Source organism: Clytia hemisphaerica, unplaced genomic scaffold, assembly GCF_902728285.1.
Source record: "Clytia hemisphaerica strain Z4C2 unplaced genomic scaffold, Clytia hemisphaerica genome assembly, whole genome shotgun sequence".
NCBI lineage: Eukaryota > Metazoa > Cnidaria > Hydrozoa > Leptothecata > Clytiidae > Clytia > Clytia hemisphaerica.
Window position 1 is genome coordinate 213,050 of NW_027103608.1, and position 27,489 is coordinate 240,538.

The following is a 27,489-nucleotide window of genomic DNA, read 5'->3' on the forward strand; positions in this document are numbered from 1 at the left end:
TCTTTTGGGTTTTTCGGTCTCCTGTTTATTGACCTTACTCATGAGAGGAAGTTTAGCGTGAGGTGACCCCCCTACAACTGTTCTCCTTAGGGCATCTGGGTCACTTGTGAAGTTCTCTGGTTGAGGAAAGTTCACAAGTGGATCTGAAATTGATTGTTAATAATGTTTTAGAAGTCAATTAATAACAAATTAATAAAAAATTTATCGACTTAATTTAATAACCTTTATGTTTAAGATTTAATAAACATCTTTTTGTAAAGCAAACCAAAATTTGAAAAAATCACAAAGGCTTTTGCTTCCTAAGTTTGTACACTTACAGTTAACATTATTTATAAGACGAAACATTTCATTTCCTAGATATTTTAAATGTCATCTCTTAGACATTCTAGATTCCTTTTTAGTTACAAAAATATTAGCTCAAAATTTTACAAGCATTAGCTTTCTGAAGCTCAGTCACTCTCATTTTCAAATTGTAAATCAAGGTTTTTAGCAGATAGAAGCATTTATTCTCATTACTTTATAGTGTAAAGAATTAACAATTTTTAGAAAAAAGTTTGAAATAAAAAAGCAATTATATTTGAATTGACAGAAATGTAGTTTACCTTGGGAAAAATCTTCCTTCTCCTCTGCCTATAATAATAAATACAAAAATAAATTTGCAATAATTTAATACACAAATGTTGCAGAAAAATACACATTTTGATTTAAGAATTTCAATTTAAAATCAATATATTTAATTTAAAAATTTCGATTTAAAATCAATATAATGAACCTTTTTCAACAGTTCTTTTTGAAAGTCTTGGTGGACCATCTTTTGGGCATGAACAATCTTTGATAAAAAATATATTTTCTTTGTTATTAAAGTTGTTAAAATGAAGGGAAGCAGCAAAGTGTGTAACAAAGACTGGAAAAGTAGACTAATCTGGCACAGCATATCTGAATCCTATAGGCTCTGTGCGTGTCTAAAATATGAATAAGTCATTTACATTCTTATCAACAGGTTGTTTCTTTGAGGTCTTTTTTTCTTTTTGTTCTTTTCTTCTTCTTGTGAGCAATCTTCCTGAAAACAAACTTGCTACAATTTTAAAATCTAATTTTTCCATTCTGGTATCTATATCAATTAATTAAAAATTGGACCATCCAAATATAAAAGCTTGAAGTCATAAAAAACTGTTCTGAGACTTAAAGCATTTTTCAGGTGCTGCAGCAGCAGGGATGTAGGTCTACGTTTTTTCAATGCATCACGAAAATTAATAATATAAAGCCCAATTCCGCTTTAATGCCTTAAGACAGTAATGTATCAAGTGATCTAGAGTAACAAAATTTAAAAAATATTGCATGTGAGTGCTAACCAGTAACGCCTCCTTAGTAATTATGGGGCTATCATTTTGAGTATGTACTGTCAGCTGCTGTCAGAGTAGAAACATAATAAAATTGCTTTTCACAAAATTTCTCTTGGAACAAAATACAGAAGTTTTAACAGATTTGTTTTACTTTCTTTTCAACAGCTTTTCTTTTAGTCTTTTTTGACACACTCTTTTTTGGAGTTTCTCCTTTATCCGTCTCTTTGTCCTGAAAAGTTGATTTTAAGTTGTTTCTTACTTTGAACTATTTTGAGTTATACATTAAAATAAATGAGTATTTAGCATACTCTCAGGTACCTAATAGCCGGGGTGTTTGGAATAAGCGAGAGGGTTGGAAAAAATCTCAAATATTTATAAGCGGGGGTTGGAATAAAAATGTCCTGGGTGGAAAACTTTTGAAAGGAGGCTAATACAGCAGAATTAGGACAAAAGAGGGAACATTCAAAAGCATTTTCCCAAAAATCAATAAGTGGGGGGTTGGAATAAGAATGTCCTGGGTGGAAAATTTTCAAAAAATTAATTAGCGGGGGGACTGCTATTAGGTACCCGAGAGTACATAGAAATGAATCTACAAATAAAATAAAGAACTTAACTCAAATTCATCCAAGGAGCCAAAATAACAATAAAACATTTACCTTGTTTGTTTTCTCCTCAAAATCAAAATCAAATCCTTTAAAAAACGTAAACAGAATTTATGTGTCTTGGACATTTTAAATATGATGTTATTCAAAAGATGGAAAAGTGAAAAACCAGTACGGAAAACATCCAATTGACAGTATATGAGTCAAAAAAAGCTACACAACAAACTTGTTTCCTATCATCAAGCAGGAGAATCATTGAGAGACCTATAATAGTACCTATATACAGTGAGATTGGGTAACTTGCATCAGTGGAGGCTAACATGCATTGCCCTCAAATGAATGACCTGTCTGACCTAGGTTGTACCGTAAGGGGAGCCATCCAAACTCAAAGTTGCCACGAAAAACCCTCGATTGGACGTTTGGGAAGATGGGGTAAGTAAGTATTGTGGACGTTTACTCAGTTATAGAGAAGTTAATTCAATTCCAAAATGTTACTTAGTAATGTTTCTTTTTGATCGCCTCGGCTGTTTTGAAAACCAAAACAAACGGTCCAATGTTTATGCCTCAGATTCTCTTTGTTTGACTGCCTACACAGCCCTCAAATTTTTGCTGATGGGCTGTTTTTTTCTTCCACTCTATATTATGGAGATAATAAATAGACCTTTTTTCAAGGGGACATCCTGTTGAATAATTATGTAGTCCAGCTATAAAAACAATGATAGAGCCATGCATAATTACTGTATCATGCATATTGTAATAATTATGCATGGTTTTATCATTGTTTTTCTGCTGGACTACATAATTATTCAACAGGGTGGCCTCTTTGAAAAAAGGTCTATTCTGGGAATATCATTGAAAAAGTTTAGAAACTATCTCCGTTATTTTTTAAATGTAACCTTTAAAGATAGCTGATAAAAAAGCAATGGAAGGAGGGTTGAATATCTCAAAATCAAATTGATTGCCACAGCGACATTATTTGATGGGTGGGGGTTTGTAAACAAAACGTCTAATTAACGTTTTGGATGGCTCTCCTCTCTAAGTTGGGATGTTAACATTGGCTCAAGTTATAGAAGATCGCAATAATCTTGATACTCAGGTTATAAAAATTAAGTTCGTTACCGTCATCGTGTACTTTTTTCTTCCTGGCTCTCTTCCCCTCTGGCAACTTAAGCTTAAAGAGCGAGCCAATATCTATCATCCCATTGGGGAGGAAAAGCTGGAACTTTTATAACCAAACTCGTCGAACACCAATCAAACTTCATCGGATAAAAAACTGTCATCACGTTGGGGCTGGATCTAAATGTCCTTTGTACGGCGGTGAAAATAGGTTAATTTGAAATCTGCTGTACTGTACACCCCACCTTTCCCACCGTAAATCACCGTACAATGACAATGTACGGCAGTGTCTAGGCAGGGTCGTTTTGATTATACAAAAATGATTGCTGAATTTCAATTGACATGATTTCTAAGAAATACCGTGAGATCGGGTAACTTGCATCAGTGGAGGCTAACATGCATAGCCTTCAAATGAATGACCCGTTTGGTCATTAAAATACAAAGTTAAATCAAAACAAAAATGGTAGGCTAGAGCTGCAAGCGGAGCTACATAGTTCATTTTGTTTTGAAATTTTGCTGCTTTGATTGGTCAGTCATTTGATGGCTATGCAAGTTAGCCTCCACTGATGCAAGTTACCCGACTTCACGGTACTTGCTAAAACTGACTGTTTGTCACAACTGGTTTCACTATTAACACATAACTATCTGGTGAAAAAAGGAAAACAAGATCATACCTGTGCTGTTTGTAGTTTTGGAGAAGAAGAGAAGAGAGGGTTAATAATGTTGTTGTTTGTTGTGGAAAATCAACTCCTACTTACTGAGCATGATCAATTTATTGGTGCATTCACTAACTACACAAACATAAAATTATACTTAGTAGTAAACAAATATTAAACCTCTTTAAACACTCTACAAAGGACCAGAAAACATGAAACCAGAAATAATTTATACAGCAGCAGCAAGTTTCAAAAGCATGTGCAATAATAATCAAGCAGCCATTTAAAAAGTTCTCACGATGAATGTTTACAAAAACTTAGTTACACTTCTTGCACTAGCGTATTTTATTTATTTAGAAAAGCCCTGTTTTTTATCACTTTTTATCTTTGTGAGTGAGTCCACCTTTAGAATATTGGCCGTAGTACGCCCGCAGCCAAACGTCCACGCCATAATTTGCGCCCCAAAAAATGTCTCGCCACATACACGGAAGGCTATCGTAATACTTTCGCTAAGCGAAATTAACAAAGCGTATCAAGCTGTAACAAGTTGTAACAAATCGACCAAAAGTTGTAATAAAAATTAAGTCTTGTAACAGGTTATCAGAATAATTCAGTGAAAAAAAGATTGAATTATCTAAGAGTTAGACATAACTCTTGGTTTGACTCCCTTGCACGAATCGATTTTAACACCAGACTCCATAACCTTTTTGCAAAGCATGTTCTCGAACTTGTTTGCTGTGATATCTGGCCAATCAAATGCCATCCAAAAACTTAGTCCCGTGTCTAACTCTTCACCTTTCTCCATTGCGGTAACACAGCTGATCAACACTTTAATTATAACAATATCCTTGAATATCTTCTCCAAATCTTGCCTCCTTGTAAACATATCCGAATAATATTCTTCCTTCCACAGCACTCTTATTGCAAGCACATTATAACTCTCCACAATGTTTGAAATTACATAAGTTTTCAAAGCCCTCTGTAGAGCAACTTCTCTAAATGATTTATTCGGTGTAAATTTTTTACTTGCATTCTTTTTTACAGCAACATTTTGACGAAGAGTGGTTCGCTCATCACTTGAAGTTTCACTACTGTTTGACATTTTAACTTTAACACAAACACACCATACAAGCTTATCACTTGTATAAAGATGCGTGGTGTGAGAAGAGAAAATTCGATCATTTATAGGTCACACAAGTTTTTACAAAAATTCGCGGAGGGAATAAAAAACAATCGAATGGCTTATTGGAACTAATTTTCGCGGGAACTAATTTTCGCGGTCGAAAAAAAAAATCCGAAAAATTGCATTTCGCGGGTTTTAATTTTCGCGGTTTTTTCCATTCTGGAATTTTCGAGGGTTTTAATTTTCGCGGCTTTGCCCTTTTTTGGACAAATTTCTTTCATTTTCCTAGGGATTTTTCAAATTTTTCGATAAAGTTGGAAAAAATTGTATTTCGCGGGAATTAATTTTCGCGGTTTTCAACTCTCAAAATTTTTCACGGGATCAAATTTTCGCGATTTTGACGAAAAACCGCGAAAAACGCTAAAATTAAAACCCGCGAAAATTAGTTCCAATAAGGTAGATTTTTCGATTGAATAATTTTTTTTGAAAAGTTTTTCACATTAATGATGTTCTAAGATCTAAGAATCACTCGTGTGAAAATGATAATCATAGCACAATTATTGAAGAAGTTGATTTTCTTCTTCTTCATTTTCAATCTTCATTTTCCGATCTTTTTTGAGTTTTTTCTTTATGATAATATTCCACTCCTGTTTGTCGTTTCAACAAGCACAAAACCCGAATTCTATCAAAAGTTATAGCCTTTTTTTGTCTCCCCTGCAAATTATATTGAAACAGACTTTAGTTTTAGTTTTTAAACAATTACCGTCAATTCAAATCGAGCACATATCAATTTCACATCACTCAGATAAGGATAAAGCTATTGTTCATTTCTGCCGAAAAACTGTCAAAGTTAATGAGTTATATTTCTCGTTCGTTAGTTCTCGGTTTGAGTAAACCTTATCGGAGAATAATTCGAGTGCCTAAAATTTTATTTTCTAGGTGCACGATTTTCAACGTTTTCTTGTTCTCAGATTCCAGTTGTTGAATCTTAAATTCCATTTTGAGTTTTTCGATCTCTTTTTGATGTTCTTTTTTGAGCTTTGTAATTTGCTGATCGTCAGCAACTTTGTGCACATTCCTCCCACTAGCACTAACACTTTTTTTGCGATCTCGCCTTCCTAAAGAAAAGTCGGATCTTTCTCAATACAGTATAAGGTAGGACACAAAATATTCGAGACAAGAAACAAGCTATAATGAATGATCCAATAATATTTCTTCCTTTTGGAAAAGTTTTTCCATACTGTACTTAAATCTAAAGATACTAAAATTTTCGTATAAAGTGCACCCACTATTATAAGAAGTGGTATTTAAAAAAAAAACTTAAAGAAAAATGAAATTGCTAGTTTTAGTAATAAAATGTAGTAAGATTTCTCGTGTCTTCCTTTTTATACAACCATTTTGGTATTTTAGTACCAAATGACACCAAAACACCCCTGTCTCACAGCCCCAAGGGAGCCTCTTTCCAGAGTGGGAATGAAGATTTCTATCGAAATGCCAATGGGGATAGAAGTTCTTTTGTCCTCAGGTTCACAAAACTGTGGGAAAGGTTTTGTAGTGCAATTGCTTTCTTTTCGAGTGAAGCTGGGGTTCCGTATACGTCACTAAAAAGGGTCATGTCTTGGCTGGCACAGAACGTCATGATAACGTCCATCTGACATCGCTAGCGTCCATTAAACGTTAAATGTACGTTAAAAGAACGTTTTGTGCCAGCTGGTACTCATCCCACCTGATTAAATTCTGCTCTCAAAAATGAACTTACAAATGATAAAACAATCAAAACCTAATCTTTCTGATTAAAATGTTTTATTCGTTACAATCTTTGGTATATTTGATTCAATTCAAAATTCCAAAAACAATTGCAGATCGTTTATCACCGAAATAAAAATCTTTTGAAACATTATAAACACACCAATATTCATAAGAAGCGGTCTGATTCTTTCGTTCAAACTTTAAACGTTTCCCAAAATCCTTTGTATGGAGAAGAAAGACAGTTGCAGTTTCCAATGCAATTTTCAAATCTTCAACAAGAAAATCCCCCAATTCTTCTTTGTAACTGTTGTCTTTTCTGTTCACGAAATCTAGATATTTATGGTCCATATTGAATTCCTTTCTCATGAACAAATATTTATCCTTCTTGAACACTTTCTTATCCCCCATCATCGCGGAAATCGCTTTGTACCAGTCACCATAAGAAGGGTACAAAAGTGAAGATTTATTTCCTTCGTGAAAATACTTTGCTCCCCAAATCAAACGATCGATCGTCGTCCTATTTTCCTCAACTTTATCTGCAGCTTGGTTTTGGTTTGGATTGACTCTTTTCAAATTTTCAATTTCTCTGTTCAAATGTTGGACAGTTGCTTCTTTTTCTGTCATTTCTTTCTCCATCTCGTTCAACTTTGTCTCCGTTTGTAACATTTTAACTTTGTGTTCATTTTCCAAATCTTTTATTTTCATTTTCCATTCATTTTCTTGTTCTTTCTTGTACAAAACCATTTCGTGCTCTTTGGCTACTAATTGTTTCTCCTTTTCAACTAACTTATTTTGGAGTTGTTGATCAGCTTGAACTTGACTTGATTGAGATTCACGAGAATTCTTTAATTTGAACATCTCAAATTGATGAGATAAAGTTTGATTTTCTTTTTCTAGCTGCGTAATTTTCAACGTTTTCTCATTCTCAGATTCCAGTTGTTGAATCTTAAATTCCATTTTGAGTTTCTCAATCTCTTTTTGATGTTCTTTTTTCAGTTTCACAATCTCTCCACTATCCATTTCCACCATTGCATTTCTACCGACAGAACTGTGAGCTAAATTTCTTTCATCTCCAAGATTCATTTTTTCTTAAACAGCATCAACAAACATACAGAGACTCAGACATAAACAAGGACGAATAAAAACTCAATGCTTCAAAAACGCAAGTAGTTGAGTTTATTTAAATTACCCGAAGTGTTTTTAAATAACATCAAATTATGCTCCCCTCTCTGTCTTTCTATTGATTTAGTTTCATATGTCATTCTTAATCAAACAAAACTAATTTTAGATGCCATGACAACTTCAGTTGGATATTATCTTGCGGCTCATATTTCATAACACCGGCCTCCACTTGCGCGCGCTGTAATCGCATCTTTTGGCTTCAATCCTTTTTGCTTGATAAAAAAATTACGACATAAAAATGTAGCACGCGCTCGAAAAAATAGTTGAGCACATTTCAACGTATAGGTTTCAAGCCTAAAAAAATTCTTGACACGTTCTTAATTTCGCCATTTTGGGGGTATTTTTGTCCATTTTTCTAAGAGATCGGGTGTTTTAAAGTCTGCAAAGCTTTAAAATATTCTTAACTACTTGTTCTATATATAAGAACAGATGTCTCAGAAACTTTCAAAAATACTTTTTCCTGTTAATTCAGTGCTAAAGGTGTATATTTTTTGAGAGGGGGGGGGGTGTATTTGTACAATTTATTTAACCATTTTGTTTCCCAATACAATGTTTTACTGTGGCTCTGAGGCTACTCTTAGGTTCCAAATAAACGCCCCCCGCTTGCTAATTTTTCGAAAATTTTCCAAATCCCTCCCCCCGGACCGTTTAGTAATTTTAAAGAATATTTTTAGCCCCTTATATTGATCCAAGTATCCTGATTTTAGCCTATATTTACCTTATTTTTGAGTTTTCAGAAGTGCAATTTCCACCCCCCCCCCAGCAATTTAAATTAGGTCTCCCCGTTTATTAAAATCTCGAAAATTTTCCACCCCCCCTGTATTTAGAACCTAAGAGTACAAGAAATCAAAACATCTGAGTTTTTTAGTGTAAAAAATGTACAAAACGTTGGGGAGCATTTAGAGCTTATTATAAAGAGTAGGACACATCTGTTTGTGAAGATTTTCTACAATCTTAATATCAACATGAAGTGAAAATAATAATTCTTTGTCTTCAATTTTAGCGTCGTCTTTGGCAGTTTGCACTCCATTCTTATAAACCTTGGTAAAGATGTAAATGGGAAAATCCCATTTTATTCGGCGTCAGTTGCTTTTTGCATCGAATTCGCAAAAGTATGTATATTGTTCTAGTTGTCAATAGGCTGTCCCATCAAATCTCCATAAAGGGGGAGGGGAGGGGGTGGACAAACCTTTTCAATTCAAAAATAAATTCTTGGGAATTTGTAATACCCCCTGGAAAATGGTAAAATTTGCAAAGAAACCCTTGGAAAAAAGAATTTCGTTCAGAGTTTTAAAATATGACGAAAAATCTGAACTCGAAAAATATATCCTAAATTGGGCTTTTCCAGAAATAGTCCGTGCCCCCCCCCCCCTGTTGAGGATATCGGATATCCAGGGGGTTAACGAATTTTTTTCAAAAGTGGATATCCAGGTAAGTAAGTAAGTAAGTAAGTAAGTAAATCATTTATTTGTCAACGAAAGCGAGACTAGCGACCACACTCATAGACATAATGCTAAACTAAGGAGGTGGCCGCACGATACAATTACAACAACAAGTGAAAAAAATACTAAGTTTATAAAACGATCATACTAGGGTAATAAAGTGAAATAATTTTCGTTTTTTAATTTCGTTTTTAATAAAAACAGAAAAAAAAAAACAGACTTAAAAAAGAAGAGAATCAAAAGAATAAAAAGAAAAAGAAAAGAAAAGAAAAGAAAGGAAAATGTTAAAATTTAAAATCAAACTCGAAAAAGAAAAAAAAAAAAACACAAATCAAGTGTACGACGAGAGGAAATATAATTTGCTCAAATCTTGAAGACGATCCAATGCTAGTGTAGACAAATCATCGAGAGAACGAAATTTTGAAGTTCATTCCAACCAAGATGGATTGGTATAGAATTGAATAGTTACCATAAGTCACTGTTTTTACTTCGGGTATTTTTAGAAGTCCAGACTTACAACGAATTACTTCATGACGGTCAGTATCATTAAGACGTTTGTATTCAAGAGTTTGTAAAAGAGGAAGAGGTAATTTTCGATTCAAAAGTTTGAAAAGAAAGAGGATATTAAGGTATTTGACAAAGTCAAAAAATTGAAGAAGTTTAAATTCTAAAAACAGAGGAAAAGTATGTGCACGAAAGTCAGAGAAAGACATGATTCTGAGAGCTTGTTTTTGAAGAATAAGAACTCGACGGGCGTGGATTGTTTGGCGTTGCCCCCAAATCTGGGCTGCATAAGAGGCGTGACATTGGAAAAGGGGTTAAATATCTACAAGGGAGTGGATATCCAGGGGGTAAAGTGTCTTTTCAACTAAAAAATAAGATATCCAGGGGTAAGCATCTTTATAAGAGAGGATATCCAGTGGGTTTAGCATATTTTTAAGAGTGGATATCCTTGGGGTCTTTACTAATAAAGTAGGATATCCAGGGGGTTCGATACTTCGAAAAATCAATATCCTCGACAGTGGGGGTAAAATCTTTTTTCTGGAAAAGCCTATTGCACTCTGTACCGTGCGATAACTATTTCTTGTCGTGCTCTATCCAATATCCATCATATTTGTTATGACTATTCATGCTATACCTTTTATTGCGTTAAACATATATATTTTTGAAGTTCCAAAAAAACAAATTTGTCTCAAAAACTTAGGTGTGGCCATTGTTTGCTTCATTCCAATAATAAACAAAATGTAGATTCAGGCTGCATCATTTGAAAATTCCAGGCATGTAGTCAATCATACTCCTAAAATCTAAAACCTTAATTTTAGTAATTTAGGAGTGTTATGCTCAACTTTTAGTTGTGAAACTAACTTTATGGCGTGCAATTGATCGCACTCCTAAGACATTTTTGGTGATGCAGCCTGTAAGAATGTTACAAAATCTTTCTAATTTAAAACCATTTTTAGATAACGACATCATTGACCCTTCTCTTCATTGAATGGCTTTCATCAACTTCATCAACAAACCAGCAACATTCCACCAATCAGCTTCCACGAACAGCCATCTTTTTATTCATGGTTCCTGCTCTTTTGTACGCTGTTGTTAATAATTTGGTGACGCATGCGCAAAAGTTTATGGACCCTGCATCGTTTCAGGTAAACTTGGTTTGTTTATTATATTAAGTCTGTTAGCGGTCTTGGGTGACCCTTACAAGTAGTGTATATAGCTTTTATATCATTTTTTTATTACATGGTCCATTGGGACTTGTTTTTGACCAAGCTGGAGAAAATTTAGCTGGGTCATATTAGCGTAAATATATCTCGGGTGCCCAATGACGTCACCAAACTTTAAATATGCGATTTCTCGAGCTTCAATCAGTGGTAATATTTCGTTCTTTGGGCTTAGAATTCAAGCTTATTTCCCTCCCCCACCACCATCCAAAGGGCTTTTAATGTGTTTAACAACACTCTACTCGCCGTTATACCCATCCGTTATACCAAATGAGAACTGTGAAATCGACTTTCTAAGGGTATAATGACCTTTGCCCCTTCAATGCTCAGTAAAAATGTGCCAGCTTGACAAAAACTTGTTTTAAGGTCCCGAGGGGCCATATAAGGAGCTCGGGTTTTTGGGCTCTAAACATTCGATTTTTGACGTCACTTTTAGCTTTCGAAGCTCCTGCAGTACCGAAAAAATCGAATTTGCGTCAAAGCACTTGAAAGTTTCTTTTTTTTCAAAAATCGTCAAAATGGAACTCACTAAAGGCCGGCGCAAATGAGTCCAACATTTGATCCAACATTATTGTTGGATCAAATGTTGGGTTCATTTGTGCAAGTCATAAAATTGCAACTTTTTAAGAAAATTGTTGGAAATCATGTTGGATGAAGTTTGATCGCTATCAAACTTTTCATCCAACATTTTTTATGAGAGACGTCACTTTTATGTTGGTTTCAATGTTGGATGCATTTGTGTAAGGGCCAGGGCAAATGTTTGATGGAAAAACTTGCGTTGGATGAAGCGAAAATCAAGGCCGGGGCAAACCGATCCAACATTTCATCCGACATGACTTGGAAAAAAATGAAAATTCAAAAAAATAAAGAAAAAAGTACCACCAAACCAATCCAACACGATAAATTACACAATTCAATGAGAGAGCTTCTTTGATCTCGCCGCAAATGTTGGATGAAATGTTTGATGGCGATCAAACTTCATCCAACACCGTCCAACACGATTTTTTTCTTCTTTTTTGAATTTTCATCTTTTTCCAAAAATTTGAATTGACGCAAACTGGTCCAACATTTTATCCAACATCAGAAAAAAGGCATGTTGGATGAAATGTTGGATCGGTTTGCCCTGGCCTCAATCATGTTGGATGAAAATGTTTGACGTTTTTGTGCAAATGACTTTTCATGCAACTTTTCGAATTTTGCCACGTGACTTTTCGTCCAACATTTTGTCCAACAATGAATTGGAAATGTTGGATTGAATGTTGGATTCATTTGCGCCGGCCTTAAGAAACGCAATGAAAAATTCCGTTTTTTGGTGAGGTGCCCGCTATAGTCAAGCATGCTTGCTAGACTACGTTTCAGGTAGATTTGTGATGCAACGAAGTAAAAAATCGTCAAAAACTTCTAACTTTGATTTCCTATTAGAATATACTTTTTAAGAATGGTCAACAATGTTTCTCACATGTTGTCTCATTGAAGTCAAATGCGTGAATATTTCAGAATTTGGGATAAGTGGAAGACAATTTGAGGCTGGTCCAATAAACACTACTGCACATAAAACTTAAGACATTATTTGAATAACCGTCTCATATTTTCCTAAGTATTGATACTATTAATTTTGATAGAAATGTCTTTGATTAGACTATGCTTTAGTCTAAGACGAAAAATCACTATCTAAGAAATGAGCCCAAAACCCAAAAAGATAATTCGCAAAACGGGCTTTCTTTTGGCGAAAAGAGTTTGCAGTCAGTAGAGTTTGCCAGTCTTATCTTCGAAACTCTTCCGCTGAATTTTTCTCCGTATACCGCCATAATGCCATACCGCCATATTTTCCCGCCTTTACTATCACTGTAACGGACGATAACATCATCTTGTCCTTGATCTAATTTGATAAACTATACATATGCTTCTTTTCCTTTTTAGCTTCTGAACAACTTGAAAATTGTCAGCACAGCTTTTTTGTACAAGTTGATCATCAAAAAGTAAGAATGAAATTTCTAACCTGAGGATCATAGCGTTATTGTTTTCTGCACACCACGCTTTCTGTGGCTGTGAAAAGATTTTATTAATGACTGGTCGAAATATTAAGAACTTAAGTAGAAAACTAGAAATCCAAACAGAAAATAGACAACGAAAAATGTAAAGTCAAGTTCTCAAGTTCTTGTAAAAACGACAGTAAAAATAATTTTGCTTCTACTAGCACAACACACAAAAACGCTCTCTTTCTCTCTCTGTGTCGAACTAGTTTACAAACAAAATAGTTACAAAATATAAACCCAATTTAATTTCCCATGAGGGGCAATTATCTAGACGCAAGGGAATGTGACGCAATGCAAAACAAAGAAGCCTCATGAGACGCAATGAAATGAAAAGACACTAAACAAAAGAACTTATATACACCCGGGATTACAAATTAAACATAATTAAAACTAAACAAGAATCGCAAAATTGCGACTAAATATTTCCTTAAAAATGAAGGTCATTATTGACATATATAAAAAAGGGATAATTAGCCTTAGTAAAAGAAAGGTGAGAGTTACAAGTTACGTGGTTCTAAAGGTTCCTCCAAGTTCTTGTTTACGACTATGAGAATCAAACAAATACAATTTTGAATGTTTTAAGGGTTTTTTTTCTTTTAAAATCGAGATGTAATTGCCTTCAATAACAAGGAAGTTTTTATCAATAATGTCATCTTTGTCAGAATGTCACATTTCAACAGAAAAATCAACTTGTCCAATGACAGTGATATCAAAGTAATTATTTTCAAAAATAATCCGAGGAAGCTCATCATTTAACAAAAATCTTTTAATTCCAGTATTTTTATAAAACTGGGTCTCCTTTGTGTAAAAAATAATCTAGATCATAATCTTTTCAAATATTAACACAACGAACTTTTGTCCAACATATTGAAAAAAGTGTGTTAGTAGCACACTGCTTACCCGCAGTCTCTCCAAACATTTTGTGTGCCTGATTAAAGTTACCTTGGAGCGTTTTATTAGCAAGAGCTTTTATCGTGAGAAAATAATATTTTAATCCACGAAAGTGGTAAAAAATACTTAGAGAAAATGGTACTATGAAAGCCCATTCTATACTCCTAAATGATAGTTGAAAGATCATCAGTTGAGAGGGTTGATTAAAATAGAAATCAAAGCACACATAATAAAGTATACATATATATTTGTCCAGAAAGAACTGGCATGTTGTTTGCTTTGTTTTGGTGTTTAAAAATATGTACTTATCAGTCCTAAAAAAAAATACAAATTTGAATATAATGAGGGCAATAAGTCTGGTAAAACGTTACTTTATTCACAAGATTTAAGGATTACTGAAAAAATACTACTGCAGATGAACTAAACTCAAAAACTAAAACTTTACAATAAATTTACATTACGACAAAGTAAAAATTCATCTTTAATAGCAACAAAAAAAAAATATGCCTCAAAGTTTTAAAGCATTTAAATAGCTTTAAACAGAGCTAGTCAGAGCTTCAATTCAGTTCAGTAGGTATAGAGAATTCAAGATTTGAAAACAGACACTGCGTTGGTTTACAAGACTAGAGAAAGATGTCCATACGGTTCATGAAAAAAATAAAGTATTTATCAAAAAAAAGTTCTCTTTTTTTTGGTAATCAATTCCAACAAACAACAATCAAGATACCCTAACAGGATCCCACGGTGTAAACATTATCAACCAACAAAACCCACACCACCAAAATTGTAAAAATAAGTCAATATAATTTCTACGACAATTTCTCGTAAAATGTTTTTTTTCCAACATTCTGATACCAATCATGACTGGAGTCATCATGTGTAGAGTGACTGTGTATAACAACAAAAGTTTATTGAAAATCATCCCACGGTCATGGTAAAGCTAAAGATTTATCAACCAAACAAAACTGACGCCAAGTCAAATCTGTCGATTAAAAATTTCCATGAAAATTATAATTGAAACTTATCTCATAAAATGCTTTTTCAACATTCTGGAGGTGCTCAAAGTTAGAGGTATCATATGTAGAGCCAAGCAATACATGAAAAGTCATTTGCTATCCCAATTGCCATGAGATATATGAGTCAAGAAATCAAACAAAAACAAACAAATCAAAAAACCAACAAGTCTCTTCACTTTCATGTCACATCGAATCGTGTTTATTTATATGGGGTAACCAGAAAGTCAATCCACAAGAACAGCCATCTTCCTTTATTATGGAGTGTTCCAAAACTATTGGTAGGTTGTTTGGAAGTAAAGAAACCCACACAGTTTGATTTATTTTAAAAATTTAACTTGAAAACAAAACAAACTGCATCTTTCTAGCAAAAACTCATGTTTCAACCTGCTACATAACAATTGCCAGTCGGGTCTGCTACTAACATGTAATAGTTTTATTATAACCGGGCTTGAGAATCCGTAAGGAAGTTGTAACATATATTATATATATAGTTTACCAGTCGACTTGAATCATGATACATTACTTATATTTCACTGGATGCATTTTTCGCTGTGAAATTAAAAACGGGCGTCAGTCAGGGCGTACGGAAGGCGTTTTGACACGGGAAATTATTATGACGGAGAAAGCCCGTTTTAACAAATATTTCCCTTTTGGAAACGGGAAATATTTAATTATAAAGTTCATTAAAGATGGCTTTTCTGCCATCAACACTTTCTTCGAATAGTTAGGTTTCAAGCGTCTCAGAGTTCTTTACCGTGCGCGTAGGAAAAGTTATGGCCATCAGTTATCAGGTTAGAAATTTCCGAATGGAGAAAGTTTAAAAATGAAATAAATGATTCCTATATCGACCATGGACGTGTCAGATAAGCCAGGATATCGAACACATATCTTTCCTGACAACACACGAGGGTGACAGTGGTAGTTCCCTGCCGTAAAAACGCTTACTGCGCCCATTGGTTTATCCTTAGAAGCAACACAACATCAACTATAACATCACAAACATCATCGTCCAATATATATCTTTCCTGTCTAATATCTAACAAAAGCTCCATCACTCAGAGTTTATTGTGCCCTTATTAATTTCCTAAACAAAACCCAGTGAAACAAGGCGACCCTGAAATTCTGAATTTAAAGCATCCGTTTCCTTTCGTTTCAATTTGGATCTTCTTTTTATATTTCTCTTTAGGGAAATCACAAGTAGAAAATGGATGGCTATTTTTCTCCTTTTCATCGGTGGCTCAGTAAACAGGTCGGTGCTTCGAAAAGATACTTTTCTATTGAAAAGCATGTTTTTCTTGAAAAACAGTAATCCTGGAACCTAAAAGACTGATTGAACTTTTCATAAATTACGTCACGAACATCACTTGCCTCGTATTCAAACAATTATCATGATGATTGTGTTCCTTGAGACATGAAATGATTTTTTTATGAATAGGAAGTAGTTTTAAGAAAATCCACTGGGAGTTAATCGCCATGGCAATAATTTCAAAACGAGGCAAGTGATATTCGTGACATAATTTATGAAAATGTCTATTGACTGGATGATTCAGAGGATCAGCACTAAATAATACATGTTTTTATTACCTATTTTAGGGAGCCTTTCCTTCAAACATTTTGTCTTCTTGTTTTCCATAACCCATAACGTCAACCATCGTAATTAGCAAAATTGAAATTTCAAATCTCAAGAAAACAATTATTAACACATTTAACTTTCCATCCAAATGTTTCTCCTTTACAGCTACTTGTTTCAAATAAACGCCCCACCTAGAGGGAGGCGTTTATTCGAAGGGGGCGTTCACATAAGTTTACATGTAGCGTTTATGAAACATTTTTCCTTTAGGGGGCGTTTATCTGAAGTAATATGGTAGCTGAAGCCGTCTACCATTCTATTTAGTTTTTCCAAATCTCAAGTGATGATTTTCAAATATCTAATATGACCCTTCTCTTGTTTACAGCATGAGAGGTCTTGTGAAAACCGAAGAAAAACATACAAATGAGCTGAAAAGCTACATTACAACCACTGGTCTATTGTTGGTGCTCATTTACTGTGGTGCTTCCAGTTTAGCTGGCGTCTACACAGGTATTACATAGTTTCTACCCCCTACATTTAGGGGGGTCTTGGGTTTTGGTGAACCAAAAGTAAGGGGGTGTTAAAAGTATGACTTTCCTAAGGGGGTTTCCAGTTAAGGGGGGTCTTCTTACCTAAGGGGGGGGGGTCTTCTTAGATAAGGGGGGGGGGTCTTCCTTGAATTATGCGAAATTTCAATTTTTGGACCTACCCCGGTGGGCTGTAGGTCCTATAAGGGATCTTCTCAAAAATAAATTCGCTTAAATAATCGAATTTAAGCGAAAAATTCGCTTAAATAATCGAAGTACTTCGATTATTTAACAATCGAAATTCGATTATTTAGTCACCTCAGTTCGATTATTTAGTCCCCTCAGTTCGATTATTTAGTCCCCTCGGTTCGACTATTTAATCTTATTATTCGATTAATTAATCCTTTTAATTCCAAAATATAATCGAATTTTTTCCAAAAGCAAAACATAATCGAATATCGGTTATTTTTTCTTACGTAGATCGAAAACAGTGCAAACAAGCCTTTGTCTACTGTGGATTTGAAAGACAAGAAAAAATATTTTCAAAAAGCCGTAGTCAAATCAACCAATGACTGCATAATTCTTCTTACCTTTAAGGATTTTTGATCTACCAAGGGGCATCATAAATTATGAAATGATAGAATAATCCTTTTGTGAATCACATTATCGCATGATCTTTAAGTTTCTTAATGTTTGGATAACAATTCCACGATCCCTCCACGATAAAATACTTCTATCTTTTTCTATCTTTTTAATTTCCACACACTTTCCTCTGTCATCAACCTCTCAACACAGTTGCTTCTTATTTCTTTGTTATTGTTTTTCGATTCGAAAATAGCACTCCATCGTTGTGTTCATGTTCAAATCAAAAAGGCAAAACAAAAAAAAAGATAAAAGGATAAAAGGGAGAGCGCTCACAAGATCAAGAATACGTCATTACGTCATATAAAAGCAGGAAAAAAACATTCTTTTGCTCTATTGTTCTGTTCGCAAATGTCAATCATGGCGTTTTGATTGGTCAATGCAACATTTTTTTCTTACAAGTTACGTCATGCTCTATTATTCTGTTTGCAAGAATTGATTCGAATTTTACATCCAGGTTTTTTTTAATGGCTAGATAAGAGATCGAATCATCGCACAGAATTGATGCTGCACTATTTGTCATCTAAAAAATGAAGTCGTTGCATTGTTTTTCGCGCGAGTTCTATTTTCTGCAAATCAAATTGCGTCACGCATTCGAAAGATTCGAAAATGTTGCAATCAAAACATTGAATTCATTTGTGAGTTTGGTTTTGAGAAGAAAACATTTTCTGAAAATTAAACCTAAAATATTGTGATCTTATTCATATTTTGAAAAGACTTTGAAAACAGAAAGTTATAAAATTTATTACATTGAGATATGGTTGTAAGAGGTATGTATGTATGGAAATGGAATGCTTTGTTTGCTTCAGTTTTCACTTACAGACTTTCCTCCCCTCGAAATTCAGTTTTCGATGGGAGCCTTTATCTATCTAAACTTTGTTTTTATTAATGGTGATTCATTTTTGGATATCAAAAACTCCCAAGGATAACCAGTAAGTTTTATTTATTTTGGAGGTAAAAAATGCTAAAGAGAATGAGTAGATATGTGTCGGTGATTTGTAAAATAAAGGGATTTCTTTTTCGAAATTGCGCTTCCATTGAAACGTGAAGTTAAAATTGACGTTACAGCATTTGAAAAAAGATATAACTTCAAGGCAATGAAAAATCGATGAAAATTGGATTACAACCTGTACTTTTTTATATATATTTTTTTAGCATTTTTTATCCTCTTTCACTTGCGATGGGTGGGAAAATTGTCCAAAACAAACAGCCGAATTTAACCGAAAACCATTTTACCGAAATTCGGTATTTTTGAGAGGATCCCTAAGATATAAGCGAAAAAGGATTAATTAATCGAATACAAGGATTAAATAATCGAATAAAGGAGATTAAATAATCGAATATAGGAGATTAAATAGTCGAAGCTATTCGACTAAACAACGGCAGCTATTCGATTAAATAGTCGAATCATTAATCGAACTTAATAATCGAAAATCGATTATATTTTTGAGAAGATCCCTAAATTAACCTTTGTCCGTCCGTCCGTCCGTTAGTTACCAGCTTTTCTCGAGATTGGCTCGCTCATTAGTTTTTTCTGATTTTTTGCACAATGATGCAAAACGGCAATGCTCAAAATGTGACGGAGCCCGATTTTTGAAAAAAAAAATTTTCCGGCCGAAAATGGCGGAAATATGCCGGAAAAACTGGTTTTTCGGCATTTTCTCGAGATTTCATCATTAGTTTTTTCTGATTTTTTGCTCAAAGATGCGTATTAACAATGCCCAAAACATGGCGTAGTCCGATTCTCGAGAAAAAATATTTTCCGGTCGAAAATGCTGGAAATCGCCGTTTTTCTAGGTTTTCATTGGACTTTTTCCTTATAATTGGTTGTTTTTTCATTCAAAAACATTATCAATAGCAATGCCCACCATCAAGCATGTTTCAATTTTCAATAAAATTGATTTTTGAAGCCGGAACTATTTTAAAAGTCGCCGGAACAACCTATTTTCGCCGGAAAGACAGTATTTCTTGAATTTCTCGAGCTGTACTTTATATTTTTTTATGAAATTTTGCACATTGATGCAATATGACAATACCTAAAATGTGACGGACCCCGATTTTCGAAAAAGAAAATTCGGAAAAATCGGTTTTTTGATATTTTCTCGAATTTTCATTTTTAGTATTCGCAATGTTCAAAACATGGACGAGTTCGATTTTTGAGAAAAAAAATTTTCCGGTTGAAAATGCCGGAAATCGCCGTATAGTTAATTTATTGTGTTGTGTATTTTCGGTAAACGCTATATTTTCTGACTGATTTTTTTCATTTTTCTTTTCGCATTGCTATCTAACTTTAATCATCAGGTAGGTCCATTCAGCATATTGCTTGTTTCATTTATACTGATTTTCTAGGGGGGGGGGGGTGTGAAATTTTAAATGAATTTCCTAAGGGGGGTGGTTAGCACTTAAGGGGGGTCCTCTTACCTAAGGGGGGGGGTCCTCTTACCTAAGGGGGCGGTCTTGACCCCTCTAGAAACTATGTAATTAAATTACCACAGTATATAACTCTGTTCTATTAAGTTAAAGTTAAAGTTATTGGTATTCAGGACATTGTACTCTCAAGTGCCCAATAAACGGGCCTGCCACGTTTTTTTACCTCCCCCGAACCTTACTTCGACCTCCCCCCGTTTATTAATTTTTGAAAATATTTTCATCTGTCAAAAGAAGAGTCCCTTGCTTTACTTTTAAATAGTCTGGTTTTAGTCTATTTATTCATTGATCAAAGTTCTTCCGTCTCAGACGGATTTCCGTCTCACTGAAATTGTTGTCAAAGTTTTCCGTCTCAGTTAGAAATGATTATTTAGCAACAAATAGTGATTTTATTCTCTAGAATAATTCCATCAGAAAGATATATCGTATTAAAACTGTGTTTCTGGCTGATTTTACATTTTGGTCATGTTTATTTTTAAACCTTTTTAGATAAATGTGTATTTTCGCTGTATGATCGGCATTTTAAGAACATTTTGAGTTGTTTTAATTAACAAATTTTAGAGCCTTTCTAGCCAATCTAGGGGGTAAAAAATCTGAAAATTTTCTGGCCCTCGCCTCGGCCCCAACCATGGTGGGGCCTGCGGGTGTCACTGTACGCCAAAATATCTCTATTAAGAAATTTTCCGTCTCACAGAAAAAAAACATCTTTGACCACTGATTTATTACATTTTGGGGGGGGGGGAGTTATAAGTATAATTTCCATCCCCAGGCAATAAGTTCCCCCGTTTATTAGACACCCTAGAGAAGTTGCAGGGATAGTAAAATTATCTTGATCTGATTAAATACGAGCATGAATGTCTTAGTTTTAGTGTCTCGTGATTAAAAAAAATTTGTTTTTTTTTAATAAGAGTGATATCGTTTGCTTACTCGTCAATTTTAACTCGCAAGCTTATTTGGACCTACCGGGAGGTCCTTTAATTTGACCGTTGTCCGTTCGTCTGTTACAAGCTTTTCTCGGGATTGGCTCATTATTTTTTTTTAATTTTTTGCACAATGATACAAAATAGCAATGCCTGAAAAGTGACGGAGCCCGATTTTTGAAAAAAAAATTTGGGGGGCAAATTTGGGCCAAAAACTACCTAAAAATAAGGTTTTTTGGACTTGCAAAATTGCTTCATTAGTTTTTCTTGATTTTTGGCAGAAAGATAGAGTGCAAGGTACCCTAAAATGTGGCTGAAGTAATTTATCTCGGAAAATTTTCTTTCGTCGTAAAATACGGATTTTCGTTTTTTGGGGAAATTCCCTTTTACCATTTTCCTGTTAGCAGCTTTTCTCGGGATCGGCTCATTATTTTTTTTTCATTTTTTGCACAATGATACAAAATAGCAATGCCTAAAAAGTGACGGAGCCCGATTTTGAAAACAAATTTGGGGGGCAAATTTGGGCCAAAAACTACCTAAAAATAAGGTTTTTTGGACTTGCTTGGTGCAAAATTGCTTCATTAGTTTTCCCTGATTTTTGTCAGAAAGATAGAGTGCAAGGTACCTTAAAATGTGGCTGAAGTAATTTTTCTCGGAAAATTTTTTTTCGTCGTCAAATTTTCAAAAAAAGACGACCAAGTTACACAATGATAAAAGAAAATAAATCAGACGTTTTTGCATTGTTCTAAAACTTACTGTGTTTGCTCAATACCAATAGTAAAATGTAGAACACCTACTTTTATCTGATTTTGATCAACAGGTAGGTCCATTCAGCATGTTGCTTGTTAATTTCGCATAGCGAAAGTATTACGATTGTCTTTCGCGGTGCGGAATAAAATTTAGAAAACGAAAGTGGTTTTCATATTTCTAGAACATTCTCGAATATTCTAAGCATGGACTCACTCGCTAAGATTAAATCTAACGTTTTTCACTCCGCAAGTATTAGGTAGGCGTAACCAAGGATTTGTAAACATTACTAGATTTTAGAAATGGCGGCTTGCAGGATGCTGTAAGAACTGCATTTGCAATTTGGTTGTTTGGTTGTTTGTAATTTTATCATGTTTTTGCTTTTTTTTTGAGTATTTAAAGATATTAATATTTCTTTTAGCATAGTATTTTATGTTTGTGTAGTTAGTAAATGCACCAATATAGTAATGGGAATTACAATTAAAGAGTTGCTCTTCAACATCACCACCAACTACAACCACACAGACTCAGACATGACAAGCAAGCAAGGTACGGTATGATCTTCTTTTTTACAGGTAGAAATATGTGTTGATAGTTGATTTAGTTGTAAGACAGATTATCAGTTACTAAGTATTTTAGTGAATTTTACAGAGGGATTTATGGCAGGGTGTCAATCTAAGTGACAAAAGTTATATACTGTAGCTGTACAGTATGTAACTGTCCTACCGTGAGATAATGGATATAAACTTGCATCAGTCAGTGGAGGCAAACATGCATAGCCCTCAAATGAATGACCTGTCTGGTCATTGAAATAAAACAAAAAGATAGAGTAGATCTGCGAGCAGAGCTACGTAGTTCATTTGTTTTTAAATTTTGCCGCTTTGTTGATTGGTCAGTCATTTGATGGCTATGTAAGTTTCCCTCTACTGATGCAAGTTACACGCTTTTTTTTTATAAGAATAGTGTACTTTGGTTGAGGGTAAGCATTATTCTTATTTTTCTATTGTTCTAAACAATAGGCCTATTGTTTTAAACCCGAAATCTCACCCTGATATTCTTATAGAAGTTATTCTTATAAAAAAAAAGCGTGTACCTGACTTCACGGTATACTAGATATAATTAATCCAACACAACTAATTGAACCGTATTTTTAATCAAACTTTGTCAAACTTAGTTGTCCGATTAGTATTCAACTAAATTGGGTTCTTGAACTTTACCGGACTACTTAAAAATTCGATTAAATTTGATTTAAAGAAATCAAACTTAAAAGAACTTTAAAAAAAAAGACCTTAATAGTTGGATTATTTTGATTACATTAATCAAACTTAATCAAACTTTGTTGAATTTAATCGAGCAGTAATTTGAGAAAAACTCTTCAAACAGAATTTTCGTCAAATTTGTTGAACAGATTTATTGTCGAATTGTCAAACTTTTTTTGTTTTCAAACTTTTTCGAATGTAGATTTTTGTCAATCAAATTTGTCAAATTTGTTGCACATTTCTTGTTGTCGAACTTTGTTGAACACGATATCTTTTGTTGAACTTAATCGAATACTCACAATGCTACGCAGGTGACTGAGATTTCGATTTACGGTTTCACTTGGTAAGTGAACGAAAGTTCGCCCAGGTCAACCCAAAATGCAAGGGAAACATAACAATAACCAAAGTTATCCTTGCCGCAACCATTGAAACGTGGAGTTAAGTTTTTCTGATTTGTGCTGGAGTATTAATTATATATCCAACATGACATTGCGCCTCTAGCAAAAGGTCCATTGAATCAAGATGATCCAACCCAATCAAAAAGCAAAATAGACCTTTTCGCCTTTGCGTCCGCCATATTGAATTGTATGCAAAAATTATGGTTGCCGAATTGCCGTGGTGAAATTCCCTTAGAAAGTATGCAAAACATATGCAAAAAGAAAGTATTAAATAAAAACTTAGATGCATAATTGGCATTATATTAAAGTGTAATCTTGTAGAAGAAAGATTAAATTTGCTTCTCTTGAAAACTAAAAACAATTATATTCACTCATCTCTTAGAACAAGCACTTCAAAAGACCATAACATTAGACAGAATCTCAAACTGAAAAATCACCCGCGAAGGTAAAAAACAATCCTTATTCGGCTGACGGCAAATTATTCTCCTGGGAATAGAGCCGCCAAATGATCAAATCAAAACATTGATAAAGTGTGACGTCATAATTACTGCTTTCAGTTTGCGTGTTTTGAAAGTTTGATGTGTGTACTCCGTCTTCGTGGAATTTCTTAATGGCATGAAAACAGAATATGCAATGTCTTTAAGAACAAATTCCTAAAAGGCTTTTGTTGTTCTGTAAATATTTCCTTTTGGATTAAGAAATTCCATCTTTTATTGTTCTAATGATTATAATATTTATTTATAAGATGCTTTGTTGTCTTTTTAATCTTTGTGTAAACTTGCATATGTTTTGCATACATTCCAACTAAATCCAACCACGGCATTTTCGTTCCTGTATTTTTGCATACAATTCAATATGGCGGACGCAAAGGCGAAAAGGTCTATTGATTCAAGCTCAATTGAAGATTAATTTTTACTGATGAATATTTAGTTAGGAAAAGTGTGTATTTATAATATTTTCTTGACATTATTTTAATGCTGAAGTTTGTAGATGTTTGATGGGAATATTTCTACACGCACAAATTTCTTCCCTTAAGATTGGGCATCAACAGATGAATGATTCATCTTGGAAAATAGGCAGTTGAACTCTATTAGCTTTAAAGCTATTACAGATTTGTACACATTTTTCGACTTTAAGAATATATACATTAACATTAACATTAAGATATATAAATCATTAAAACCAATTGATTGGCCATTGATTAAGTGGGCGAGTCTCTGCTTTATGAGAAATGGAAGTCAATCAAAGTTGATCGACCTGCTCAAATGATAACGTCAGTATAATTCCATGTCTCAATGATATGGATCTGAGGCAAACAACAGCAATTACAAAGTTTTAGTTTTAAGGAAAAAAATTTATGTAGTACTGAAGTTGGCCTTAAAATTTATTTGAAATCCAAACTTAATTTCCACCAAATTTAGAATATTTCATGTACTTTCCAAATTTGTGCTCTATCGAGCTTTAAAAACAGTTATTTTTCTTATCTAATATATCAATATTTTGCCAAAAATACCCCCACAATGGCTAAAACTGAACTCTTGTTATATTTATTTTCCAAGGCTTTAGCAAAACTAATTGCCTCCTGCCAAAGTTGATTGTGTTTGATTTTGCTTGATTGGGTTAGTATTGTATCTAATGTCATTAAAGTCTGTCATCTAAAAAAGTATGTGGATACTTTATTTTTCAAACAATTTCTCAGCACCAAGTTATGCTAAGGTAGATAGTTAAACACCGTTGGAAAGATACATTAGAGATGAATAATCTAAATGATTAAAGGTTTTTGAAATTTGAGATAAATACTATTAAGAAAAATGAAAGAAGAGTAAAAAATGAGGAATTTTACTTTTTGCTTGATATGACGTGACACTTACTATAATATATATACCTGGCACAGAATTTACAGCCAAATTTATCAAAATAGCATATATACCTTGAGCTCTTTTATCTGATTTCGTTTAATTTTGGATATTGTATTCCCGGATTGTATTGTTGTTTTTTTGCTTTATCTACCAGGTGCTAACATCTTAATATTTTTTTAAACAATCAAAGATAATATGCAACTAAGCCACACTGGGACCGTTCACTTTTAGGTGACAATAAAGCTTTTTTCTAGCCCCGTTCTATTTATTGCATTCTATTTACAACGAGGATGGGTGGTAACGTAACCTGGCATAACTAAAACTAGGTGTTAAGTATGGGCTGAACCTAAGGTTCTGTTTTTGACGTTCCCAAGTCTCTGAAAAAGTCAAAAAAATCTCTAAAAGAATCTAAGAATCACTTTTTCGCCATTTCTTCTTTAAGGTTAACTTTGCTCTCCAATCAACTTTCTTCTCTATTAGGGCCAGTTTTCTCAGGTCCGATCTAAAATTCTGCAACCGCAGTACTTCCCGGTCGTTTAATATGATTATTTCATCTATGAATAATCGAACAATATGCGAAATTTTCGACTCTGAGTCGTCTTGTTTCACATTGAATTCACACGGATGTGGAGCAAGACTGGTCAGAAAGAGGCAAAGAAAAACATTCTCTCACTTATAATTATGCTGATAGTATAACAAAAGGAAGACATTGCCCTGATATGAAATATGTGTCTGATATGAAACGGGAACATGTAAAAATAAAACCTTTAACCCCTTCAAAACGTCAGAAAAGGCAATTTTACAAAGAGCCATAATTTTTAATCGAAACTTACACAGTTGCTCTTGTTCTCTTCTTTCTTAAAAAGATTTTTCACTGAAACCTTTCTTTTTTACTTTTTTAGAAGCGGTTTTAAAGAAATATCGAACGGTAAGCAGCATGGTCAAGTGGTCAAAGGTGTCAGCGTCTTAAACCATGGATTCGCTGTTCGAATCCTCACTCCTTCCAATGTTCCGTTCAGTTCATATATAGCCGAGCTGGCTGGCCATGAACGCCTTGAAAACAATCGAAATACATTCTAAAAGTCCTAGATCACTGGGCTATCCACGTAAAATATCTAGCATTTCATTTGAAGTTGTTTTTTGTTCACTCAAAGCTTTTTTACGTCCACGATGAAGAGGGGAGAAGGTTAGAAATCTTCAAGGATTGACAATAGATATTATTTTTTCTGGCCAGGATTGTGCCCTTTTTCGGTATGATCAGAAAGGTCTGAGAAAAACATTAATATCGTTAAAATTCCATTGTATTTATGCTAAAACTAAAAACTTTGCAACATGAGTATCTTGACTTTGGAAAGTTATCTAGCATTTGGATGGTTTTTCGTAGGAGGGTCACAAGACCATAGAATAAATCTACAGGCCAAAGATCTCAAACAATCTGAAAATCCATTTTAAGTGAAAATTGGTTCATTCATTGAATGGCTCTTTTTATTTCTTTCCGACTATATTGATAGAACAAATGTGGCAAATCAATGTCATCAATGTCAATTGAATTCTCTACCTGGTCAGGAAATCCCGGCTAAAAGGTTGAAGTTCATTTTGTTTTGGTCACGTGATCGAAACGCATGGGTAGGTTTTCGGCGGAGGCGAGTCTGCTACCTTAGGACTGTTCAAAAAAGTAAACATTACCTTTTGTTTTTCATGGAAACAAGATGGCTGAGCACCTTGGAACTGAAATCTTTGAAGAAATGGTTGAATCTGATACAGAATTTGACTTACTGGACCCCAATGAAGATATTTCTGCATTCTTTGAGGTTTTAGATGAGGATCTCGAATTGGGTGAGGTTGTCGTGGGCATGTCGAAGAAGTCCTCCCTAGTGAAGCTTCTTCAGAAGAGAAGGGGGAATCATCAAAAACTCAGTTTGTTTGTAAATATTGTGGTAAAATAACAAAATCAAAAGGGGGTTAACGAGGCAGCATGTCTTGCATGCATTAGAGTACAACTATGTAAATTACTATCAATCTAAGTTAGACGTGGCTCGTTGCATGACTTGATCAAGAAGCCATAGCAGAGCTTGAAAAAGACCTCTGCTATCCAAAGAAGTGAGATAATTTTCAAGTGCTATAAACAACCAAGTCTGTGAAACGCTCATTAAAGAAGCAAAAAGAAATTTTTCAAAATCCTTGAAAAAAATCTGGAAATGTTGGTAAGTTTCTCGACAGCTTTTTTGATGCGTTTGCCCCTTGATTCTTGCAGTTACTT

The 27,489-nt window shown here is 34.1% G+C and overlaps 2 protein-coding genes across 2 annotated transcripts; one reads left to right on the forward strand and one right to left on the reverse strand.

Moving 5' to 3' along the window:
* Nucleotides 1–6,065: 6,065 nt before the first annotated feature.
* Nucleotides 6,066–7,769, reverse strand: LOC136802139 (protein CIP2A-like). Its single transcript, XM_067058855.1, has one exon. The coding sequence runs from the start codon at nt 7,670–7,672 to the stop codon at nt 6,674–6,676; it is 999 nt and encodes a 332-aa protein (XP_066914956.1). The 5' UTR covers nt 7,673–7,769; the 3' UTR covers nt 6,066–6,673.
* Nucleotides 7,770–8,320: 551 nt separating this feature from the next.
* On the forward strand, nt 8,321–26,238 carry LOC136802169 (probable UDP-sugar transporter protein SLC35A4). Its single transcript, XM_067058889.1, has 7 exons — nt 8,321–8,352; nt 8,775–8,883; nt 10,674–10,862; nt 12,858–12,916; nt 16,067–16,129; nt 16,836–16,960; nt 26,132–26,238. The coding sequence occupies exons 1-7, from the start codon at nt 8,321–8,323 to the stop codon at nt 26,197–26,199; spliced, it is 645 nt and encodes a 214-aa protein (XP_066914990.1). The 3' UTR covers nt 26,200–26,238.
* Nucleotides 26,239–27,489: the final 1,251 nt, after the last annotated feature.